Consider the following 11,343-nt stretch of genomic DNA (forward strand, 5'->3'; position numbering starts at 1 on the left):
CATTTTTTTTTAAAATAAAAGGTGTTCAGATTTTAAAATATCAAATAAAGAGACTTCTTTTGAACATTTATGGAGTCGCTAAAACTTGAATAAGTAGGTATTTAAATTAATTTTTTTTTTAAGCGTTTGCTTTTGTTTTTATGAGATCAAATTTTTTAAACCTTTGTTAAAGTTTTAAAAGCGTATATTTTCTTAAATACACTACCAAATTCGTTTTATTTCATATTTATCTATTTACAACTTCCATAACGTTCGTTAATCAAGGGAGCGTGTAGTACCCACATCCAATCGACAAACAAAGCGGGCATTTACAACAGCAGATATGAGTACCGGCGTACGTAGCATTCGATATTATAATTCTGAAATTCAATAGCTCTCTCTGTGCTCGCAATTTAATTAAACGTTTGCCAGATTGCAAATAAAGATAATAAATAATGTACTACGAACGCGAAGTGCGAATGGGCCACATTCATACACGCGTGCACTTACTCATATCTGTTTTAGGTCATTTATGTGTAAGACAAACGAATCTATTATTGTTGCAACTACTAAATAAATGAACGCATGTTTATACATATCGCATTCTATTGGAGCAATTTGCATAGCGTACCGTAATGGGATTTCAATGAAACTGTAAATAAGAATTTGTTTATTTTTGTGCAACATTTGCGTAAAATGTTGTAGATTAAACAATCTTGGAAAATTTCAAGAGAAGTTATGGTTCGAAATTTGTCAAATTTTACCGCGTTTCTGGGCATGCAATATTGCTTGGTCATGAATGCATTTTCATTGTCGTGATGGTGTTAACTTGGGGAACAATACCAAGATCAAGACTGTCCCAGTCCCCAAAGAATATATTAAATAAGTTTAAATAAATCATAAATCCACAGGAACTGATAATAATTTTTCGTTTAGTTTTGTGTATTTGGTCTTGGTTTCAGTCTTGGTTTTGATCGTTCGGTGTTAGTCTTGCCACTATAAAGACAGTCGTAGTTTTCACTAGGAAGTATGTGATTATAATTTAAAACATCAACGTTGTAACTTACATTTCGAAAATGATTTGTTCGCACATTGAAATTAACAACGAGGAAAGAAAATTGTTCATCGGATATAAAAGTTTCTTGACGGATTTTTTTCTTTTCGAAAGTGCATAGTTTGGTGGAATATGTTTTTCAACCATATCTATCTGAAAATTATATAGCAGAACTCTCAAAATCTTCTGAACAATGCGTCAAGCCCCACAGAAGCTATAAATTACATTTATTGGATTTCACCATCATAAGGTCGTCAGTCCTAATAAGAGTAGTTCCACACGTACCTCCATTCTTTCCTATACTGAGTTAATCAAAAAATTTAAACTTTTGGATGTTTCATTCCCACCAGCCGCTAATGCTGGTGGGCGGGTAGTCTCTCGGGACTACGCTGGAAGGTAGGGTGGAAGGCCCTCTTCAGCCTTCTTTCAGGAATCGTTAGAATTGGTGCCTGGTTCGAGTGAGAAAGATGACACGGATGAAATGAAGACAGAAAAGAATGAAAGTTTATCTGTGGAATATTACTGCCTCAGTATTTGCCTAAGTGATCGAAGAAAGCCACAGAAAAACTTGGACCAAGGCAGACGGACCTGGAATCGAACTGGCATCCTCCCGAATGCTAAGCAATGGTATAAACTTGTAGGCCATGCCGCTCGGTAACTGAGTTAATCTTCCCTAAAACTAGAACAATTTTGCGAACACTAACCTAACCTAGGTGTACCTCTTAACTCTTGTTTTTGCCTCTAATATGTCTCTGAATAGCCCCTTATGCCTGAGAAGGTATCCTACCAACCTATTTCGCCTATTTTTTATTGACTTCCAGAGTCCTCTGTTTACCTATTCATTTTTCTAAATTAACCGTTCGCGAGCATAAAAGTGACTTTTTTTTAATTGAGGGCGACTCGCTTTATATCCCTACTACTCCTTCCGTCCTGACTTATCTGACTTCCTAGATACGTTAAATCAGCCACTTCTTCCAATCTTTCATCTCCTTCCTTTACATTCGCTCTTTCCGTACTTTTTCTTCCCTTGCATACCAGTATTTTTGTTTTACTTTTATTTATTTTCATACAATACTGTTTTGTCAATACCACTTCCATTTTATTTAAAGCTATCTCTAACTCCTCCTTCCTAGATGCTAATATTGCTATATCATCTGCAAATCTATGCATACTAATCCTCTATATCTATTGCTAAACTTGTCGTGTTTTGAAAGGTGTTTATCGCGCCTTCGATGTATAAATTAAAAATAAGTAGCGGTGTTCAAATGTTTAAAATGAGAACAAAGCTACTTGATATACAATAGCATGTATAATAAATGCTTAGAAATGTTTTGGTTGAATTTCATGTCTAATTCGAGCCTTATTCAGATCATCGAAGTCCTGCGGTTAATTAACACACTTTCAGTCTTAAAAAAAACCCGCGGAAGAAAAATCTGAAAACATAAGATTTGGAGATCACGGCGACCATTACATATCTCCTGTCTTTAGAAGTTAAATTAAAAATCCCTATAGCGGATCATGGCGACGTCAAAAGTATTCTACGTTTCGTTTCCAAGGGATATCTGCAGGAATTTCAGGCTGAAGATCAGCAATTGCGTTGGAGTTCCTCAAAATGCCCCTTGTGATAGGAGACGAAACACTTTTGACGTCAACTTGACCTGCCATGGAGATTTCATCAATAAGACACCGTTGGAATTCGAATATCTAGTTTCTTCAGACGATATGTAATGGTCACCACGATCTTTAGATCTTAAGACTTTGTAATTTTTCCTCTGGGGTTTTCTAGGCACGGATAGAATCCGGAAATCCAGTTTCTTCCTGTCTTTAAATCATTCCACACTTTATTCTGCTCATAATTTTTGTAAATTACATGCTTGCCCATCAGCTCTATATCTTGAAACTTTATGTTAGTAAATGTCATTAAGATAACTTAAAAACAAATTAATATGTATTAGTATACATACATACTTTTAAACGTTTTTTGTAGGTACTACGTAGGGAAATACTTTTAGTAATCTTTTTAGGAATCAGTAGAAAAGATATCGAAGATCAAAAATTTTCTTTGAATGTACTGAGTTGATATTTGCCTGGAAAATAAAATTCATGTGCAATCACTGTCGAGAGAATTAAAGACAATGATTAAATAAAAGCTGATGTCTGCCTGCCTGTCTAATTTAACATGAAAAACTTATGAGAATGTCATGCCACAATTCGAAGCCATTATCCACGTCTAGCGGTAAGAACAATTTCATAAACGGAATCATTGACTTCGAAACTTTGTCAGACGTGACTTACGTTGAGTACATCAGAATAACAGAAGCCATGCAGAACGAATTAGCTACAACCGGTTATAAATTAACTAGGCACATTTATATTATAGTAGGTAGCTAGAGAGCCTCCGTGTAGGTATTATTATAGGTATTCAAATACAAACAGATGCATGTAAACATACAAAATAAAATAATAATTTTACAGGAGAGATTACGAAAATGCGAATAATCATGTTAACCATAAAGATAATACGTTGATTAAGACACTTAATTGACATGTTTGCTTTTTAAATCAATTATTGTCGATAAAAAACAGCGCCAATAAATTTTGTTTCAACTACCCATTTACTACAGGAAGCGCAAACATACGCGGAATTAGCCTTTAAAAAACTTGCAAGGAGAATCAACATTAAAACCTAGTTATTTTTTACGAATTCTTCGAAGATGTTGATATGATCTTTATAATCAATTTATCGATAGTGATTTCGAAATTAGTTGTCATCAGCACCTCATAGTTATGTGTTTTGGTTGGATTTTTGTTAAGTACCAAAAGATAATAAATGGATTTAACCAGCATAAGAAATATTCAATAATGACACCAAATAAATTAAATATCAATAAAGTTAATATTTGAAGAAATCAGGAATTTCGGGATGATACAACTTCATAGAAACAAAAAAGAAAGATGCAGAATTAATTTAAAGAATTGAATATTAGATAAGAAATAGCAAACGTTAAAAAATAATTTAAAAGTTCACCACTACGATTGCTTCGCCTCCTGGAGAAGTCAATGCTTGGCGAAACAATTGTGGCGCTAAAAATTTTTTTGAAAATTCTTTATTTAGTGTTCGATTATCAAGTTTCAGCAAGTAACACCTACAACCATTAACTATTTAAAAAATGCGGTGTACGAACCAAAATTGTTGGCATAGTTTTTAAAAATATGTAATAAAAAATGAAACCGATAAACTTGGATCATTCCGTATTCCTTTGCGGGGATAAAAAGACAGGTCAACTTACTTGCCAAAGAGTGGATGCCACAAGTACTTCTGCGAGTCCTGCGCATGTGCGGTCATTTCTTCTAAACTGGCTGTAGTACTTCCTACTTCCGGCACATCGTCCTGTTTAGGTAAATGCTTCGGGTGTTTCGAGGTTTCGTAATGATTTCTATCCCTAGTTTTATTGCTTGTAACCTGAGATGTTGTCAAATCAATGGGTTGCATAGACGAATCTGAATTTCCCTTTCTGGAACCGTCATACGAAGTGACCATTTTTTGTTGTAACGATTTCTCATGAGAACCAACTTTATCATTTGTACTAGCGTCCGGATAGTGGTGACTGAACATGTTCTGAGCGAATACGTTTTTATGACCGCTGTCGTAATTATTTCTTATCAACTGTTTTGGTGGCACCGTTGAGTCGACCTCTGGTTGCATCAGAAAGCTGGCGGAATTTTTTCGCATTTGGTTTTTTGGAGGATTTGGTGGATGATATTGCGGAATTTGTAAACTGGGTCTCATCCCTTGTTCTCTCGACGACGATGACGTGTTATAATTCCCCAAAACGTTCCCTTTGTTGTTTATCGATGAACTGTAGCCCCTGTTTATTGAATATGGTTTTTGTGATGTCGTATGGGATCGTTGTTTTAATGTGTCATGATGCCTTTCTGGATGCCCCCCGTACATGCTTTTCGTATTAAGGTCAAACTGATTTTTCGACCTTAAATAATTTGCTTGGTGCAACGCTTCCTGCCAATTAGGATATTCAAATAATGCGTTGTAATCAAAATGTTGTTGGAAGGGAATTGATGCCTGAGGATGAGGAGGAAATCTATTTGCAGCAATCATAGGGCCCATGCCAGGAAGTTGGTTTCCTGGTAATGATAAAAATGGAAAATTAAAACCCTTCAGAATATCTGAACCTCCTCCAAAAGCTATGGCTGCAGCTTCTAGTTGCTGCAGATATGGCAACCACATCATTTGGTTCAGTGATTCGTTACTGTACATGTCATTTCTCGTTTCTTCTACACGGGAAAAATTTTTATTGGGCGAATTGCATCTCACTCGACTTGATTCCTCTACTAAAGGGTTTAACTTTACATTCTTGGACCTCTCTTCTTGTTTTGGTTTTGGCTTTTTGTCGGAAATCGTCTTATGAAAATTATCAGGTTTCTTGTTAATCTTTTCTTCACAAGAAGAAGGAGGTAACACTTGGCTTTGTTTTTGAATAATCGTTTGCAATTGTGCTAAAGTAATTACTAATATATTTGGGTCCTGCAACAGATGAGGAAAAGAGAGAGCATCGGGAAGTCTTAGTTCTGGTCTTTGAGTAAGAAGTCGAAGTATCTCCTTCTTAGGTGACATTAATACTTGACTTAAATTCTCCTTAGGTATTAAAAGAGGATCCGGCAAATCAACTGAAGGATCAAGTTGAAGCTGTTTCAATTGGAGAGCTGGATCTGCTTCACTGTCCGTAATGAGAAGCTCAAGTAATTTTGACTGCTCTAAAAATGGACTTCCGCTAGCGTCTTCTTTTATCTGATCCTTCTCATTAGACTTTTCCGTTTCTGCGCTTAGTATATTCTTAAGTGTAATGGCTTCTACTTTAATCTTTTTCGGTTCAGATTCATCTGCTTCCGCGAAAGTACGTTTGTTTACTTCTTCAGAGCAAGTAACCGTTGGACTAGCGGATTTTCTACATTTCCCCAAATCTAAAGGCTCCATTTGCATTTCAATTTTTGTTTGCGGTTGTAGTTCTTTTTGTGGGGATGAAAGCAATGTTTCTAAAAATACTGATTTAGGATTACTTTTTCCGTTTCCGAAAGGGGGAAATACGTCTGGTGATGGAGGAACTGGAGGTAGACCGCTAGGTTGAGGGGACTGAACCGTTTCTGAACTTCTTGAGTATGGCCTTGGGCTTGAGGAGCAAACAAATCCCTTGTCGGTCGAAATTCGTAGATCGGTTGGGGTTGCTTTTTCGTAATCCACACTGTTCTGAAGAACTTTTGTGGTTCGCAAATCTTTTGGGCCTTCTTCTTGAACATCGCAAGTAGCAGATGATCGAATCGTTAAATCTGTTGGCTCTTCAGGTATTTTCTCAATTTGTGGACTTTCTGGTTCACTGATCTCCTTAATTTCAGTAGCTTCTTCTTGTTCTTCTTCTTCTTGAGGTTTTTCTTCGCTTTCCGTTGGAATGTCATACTGAATGTCGTTAGTACAATTATCTGTTTCTTTGTCGTCTTCCTCTTCCTCCTCCTGTTCAACATCTGCGTCGTCCTTCTGTGATTCCTTGACTGAGCACTGATTCTCTATTGGTATTTCTGGCGATATAGGCTCAGGTGTGCGGAGAGACTGCTCCAATCTATCCAATATGTCGGTCATAGCTAAATTATTTTCCTCTTCTTCGTCGTAATCTATTTCGTCACTTTTTCGTTTATCGTTATAGTACTTTTCCTGACCATCGTTCTTAGGGGTATCTTTCTCTTCCAAGTCACATTTAATTAGGAAGTCAACAGGATTCGGTTCGGTATTTTGGTTTTCTGGGATTTTCTCTTCACTGACGTCTTCTTTGATGGGAGACGATATCGATGTGTCTATTGTACTTGTGTCATTCCATTCGCCTGATTGTATTTTCTGATTAAATTCAAATTCAGCAACGGCTAATAAATTATCTAGAGGACTGGTTGCACTCATCTTATTAGGTTGAATATTATCGGGGTAGCTTGAGGTAGCATCGAGTCGTAAATTGTCATTGGAAGGTTCGATTACCTGATGGTGTTCAGGAGAACTGGAACAATGCCTATTTACGTGTATAGTATGGGAAGGTAAATGAGACTCTACGTCACCAGAAGAAGTCCAAGTAGGAGAACTAGGTATGGTAGGATCGTGAGATTCCTCACCGTCAATGTCGTCCTCTACTTGGACAGCTGTCGATTTCCTTTTAACTTTATTCGATTTACGAGCTTTCCGCGCTCGTTTCATATCGTTGTCAGTCGACTGCTTCAGAGTGGGCACCCAGGTCTCGGTGCGGGGGATGGCGCGCCAACCATGAGCGGTTTTGGTCAGCAGGATTCGATTCCTTTTGTCGTAATCCTCGCATTTCACGTCCACGATGCGTGTATCTTCTTGGCGCACCCACACGAAAATTGGATTGACTCGCGGATTGACGGGTCTTTCTGCGGAAGATCGCCACTTTTGTTTACCACCAGAGGACGAAGAAGAACGTTTATTACGTACGCTTTTGTGTTCACGTCTTTTCTCTGATTTACGGTGACGCTGTTCCGACTTTGTTTTCCTGTTCGGCGCTTGCGGCCCAGCACTGGGACCACGTGACCTCGCGGTATCGATCAGGTCGACGGGAGCCGGAGCCTGCGTTCCCGTCCGTCGTGAGCGCTGCTCGCCCATAACCTCCTTTCCGACAACCGAATCACCGCCACCACCACCACCACCACCACTATCAAGTCGCTGAGGGGATGAATCCTGGTCCAGGTGACTGTTGTAATAATCGTTCACGGATTTTTTACGCAATGCTGATATCGGAATTAGGCCCGGCACGGGAGGCCTCGGGCCGTTGTTCATTGCATTAACCGCTCTCGCGCATTCTTCCACGTTTCGCGACCGTCTCGGTTAGGGATCTCGCTTTTTCCGTACAGACCCTAACCAAGCGACTCTACCGAAACAAAACATTCACATTCATTGTTTATTTACGTTAACTAACGAAAATACACGAACGTCGAGCACTGAAAACACACACACTGCACCTCAACTGACAAACTATACGCTTCCAACGTTCTCACTTTACTATGAGAATTTTTACGAGAACATCCGATGTCCGACCGACGGAACCCGAATCGAGGTTCCTGACGTCAAGTAAATTTCGGATTCGGTTTCTTGTTTGACAATGAGCGGCAAAGGGGCGGAGTCACATTCGATGTTTACGCCCAGAGTCCCACCCACGATCCGACTAGCCCTATTTGGTAAGTTGGATTCATAAGGAACCCGTGCAAGAAAGGCATCTGGTTGTAATGAACGTAACTACATTAACAATCGCAATAACCTTGACTTCGCGTTCAACACCCTTTAAGGCGTTACATGTACACGTAACTAGTAGGTACACGTTTCAGGAGTACAAACACAAACACGCTGGTCTGGTACGTGGTTACGTAGTACATGCGATTCTATTCTAATTGAATTGGAATTTGAACGTTAAATCCAGAATAACCTAATGATTCGTTTTCTTCTATTCCTTAAGTGCGCTCTAATTGAAAAATAAGATATCAATTAGAACTTAAATGAATCAATGCCGCTTCATGTATTTCGAAGGCTGATACTTAAGTATACATTCTATAAGGACGTAGGTACCTAATGGTACTCATGGCAGGACAGCCTGGGAAGAAGTTCACGAATAATCCAAAACGGTCGTGAAAGCCAATTTCAGTAACTTGACGATTGTTCAATAATCTTAAGTCCAAACAATGTTTGGATCATTAGAATTAATGTTTTGTTAAACTATACTTGATGAGGGAATGTTAAGAAAAAAAACTAAATGTAGAAAAATTATTGCAGAAACAAGGAGACGATATGAAGAATTAGAAAGGTTAGGAGATGAGGACAAGAAAAGGAATACGGATGAAGAAAATGTTAAAAAATGATATAAACAGGTTTGACGAGGAGAGGGATAAGGCATCTAAGGATATGACGTTAATAAGCAAATTGAGAAATGGAAGATGGAAGGAAAAAGTGCAGATAATAGGTATGCTAAGTGGAGAGAACATCATAAAGATACAGAAATCGGAGTAAATATGGATAAATATCATGGGGTAACGGCAGGCGGACACTTTTATCGGAATCCATATTGAAAGGAAAAGGTATATCCATTATAGCTAGGTCCATATTGGGAAATGAAAGTAATAATGTATCTAAAAATTGGTTAAAAGAGGACGAAAAGACATGCAGAATGTGTAAGATGGAAAAGGAGTCTGTGAAATATAGGTGAATATGAATATTTGATGAATGTAAGGAAAATACGTTAAGGAGTGAACATAGAGACTTTATCTATTAATGGCAAGGGTCTGGATGTCAGAATTTCAAATGTAAGAAAAATGGAGAATGGAGGATAACTAAAAAAAAAAAGTTCGCCGTTTTAGGTGTAATTATATGAGTTTAAATGACGATCCATACTAAAATATCTTTGAAGTAAATAAAGTGATATTAAGGGAAAACTGTTGGTTGAATAAGAGTTGATGTGTATTTTAGGAGTACGCCAAGTTTTTGTACTAGATAGTAAACCTTTTCTATTTGATGTGTAAAAATGACTTTTTGGTTTAATAAACCATATAAATATACGAAATAACGATAATGATTCTGAGCTTGTAAACTAATAATATACGGTGGGTAAAAAGAAGTCGAGGTAAAACTTATACACAATCATAAACAAAGATATTTATTGAACCGGTAAGAAATATAAAAAACAAACTTTATGAAAAATATNTATGAGATCAAATTTTTTAAACCTTTGTTAAAGTTTTAAAAGCGTATATTTTCTTAAATACACTACCAAATTCGTTTTATTTCATATTTATCTATTTACAACTTCCATAACGTTCGTTAATCAAGGGAGCGTGTAGTACCCACATCCAATCGACAAACAAAGCGGGCATTTACAACAGCAGATATGAGTACCGGCGTACGTAGCATTCGATATTATAATTCTGAAATTCAATAGCTCTCTCTGTGCTCGCAATTTAATTAAACGTTTGCCAGATTGCAAATAAAGATAATAAATAATGTACTACGAACGCGAAGTGCGAATGGGCCACATTCATACACGCGTGCACTTACTCATATCTGTTTTAGGTCATTTATGTGTAAGACAAACGAATCTATTATTGTTGCAACTACTAAATAAATGAACGCATGTTTATACATATCGCATTCTATTGGAGCAATTTGCATAGCGTACCGTAATGGGATTTCAATGAAACTGTAAATAAGAATTTGTTTATTTTTGTGCAACATTTGCGTAAAATGTTGTAGATTAAACAATCTTGGAAAATTTCAAGAGAAGTTATGGTTCGAAATTTGTCAAATTTTACCGCGTTTCTGGGCATGCAATATTGCTTGGTCATGAATGCATTTTCATTGTCGTGATGGTGTTAACTTGGGGAACAATACCAAGATCAAGACTGTCCCAGTCCCCAAAGAATATATTAAATAAGTTTAAATAAATCATAAATCCACAGGAACTGATAATAATTTTTCGTTTAGTTTTGTGTATTTGGTCTTGGTTTCAGTCTTGGTTTTGATCGTTCGGTGTTAGTCTTGCCACTATAAAGACAGTCGTAGTTTTCACTAGGAAGTATGTGATTATAATTTAAAACATCAACGTTGTAACTTACATTTCGAAAATGATTTGTTCGCACATTGAAATTAACAACGAGGAAAGAAAATTGTTCATCGGATATAAAAGTTTCTTGACGGATTTTTTTCTTTTCGAAAGTGCATAGTTTGGTGGAATATGTTTTTCAACCATATCTATCTGAAAATTATATAGCAGAACTCTCAAAATCTTCTGAACAATGCGTCAAGCCCCACAGAAGCTATAAATTACATTTATTGGATTTCACCATCATAAGGTCGTCAGTCCTAATAAGAGTAGTTCCACACGTACCTCCATTCTTTCCTATACTGAGTTAATCAAAAAATTTAAACTTTTGGATGTTTCATTCCCACCAGCCGCTAATGCTGGTGGGCGGGTAGTCTCTCGGGACTACGCTGGAAGGTAGGGTGGAAGGCCCTCTTCAGCCTTCTTTCAGGAATCGTTAGAATTGGTGCCTGGTTCGAGTGAGAAAGATGACACGGATGAAATGAAGACAGAAAAGAATGAAAGTTTATCTGTGGAATATTACTGCCTCAGTATTTGCCTAAGTGATCGAAGAAAGCCACAGAAAAACTTGGACCAAGGCAGACGGACCTGGAATCGAACTGGCATCCTCCCGAATGCTAAGCAATGGTATAAACTTGTAGGCCATGCCGCTCGGTA

General features: G+C 37.4%; 1 protein-coding gene across 3 annotated transcripts in view; it reads right to left on the minus strand.

Moving 5' to 3' along the window:
- Positions 1-8,195, minus strand: part of LOC108737536 — an 87,504-nt gene extending 79,309 nt beyond the window's left edge. For all 3 annotated transcript variants that reach the window (XR_001937873.1, XM_018470440.1, XM_018470426.1), the window contains exon 1: positions 4,324-8,195. Coding sequence is in view for 2 of the 3 variants with exons in the window: in XM_018470440.1 (XP_018325942.1) it covers positions 4,324-7,880 (3,557 nt within the window). In the remaining variant the exon portion in view is untranslated. The remainder of the gene's footprint in view (positions 1-4,323) is intronic.
- Positions 8,196-11,343: the final 3,148 nt, after the last annotated feature.

Source organism: Agrilus planipennis, unplaced genomic scaffold (genome assembly GCF_000699045.2).
Source record: "Agrilus planipennis isolate EAB-ADULT unplaced genomic scaffold, Apla_2.0 scaffold14, whole genome shotgun sequence".
Lineage (NCBI taxonomy): Eukaryota > Metazoa > Arthropoda > Insecta > Coleoptera > Buprestidae > Agrilus > Agrilus planipennis.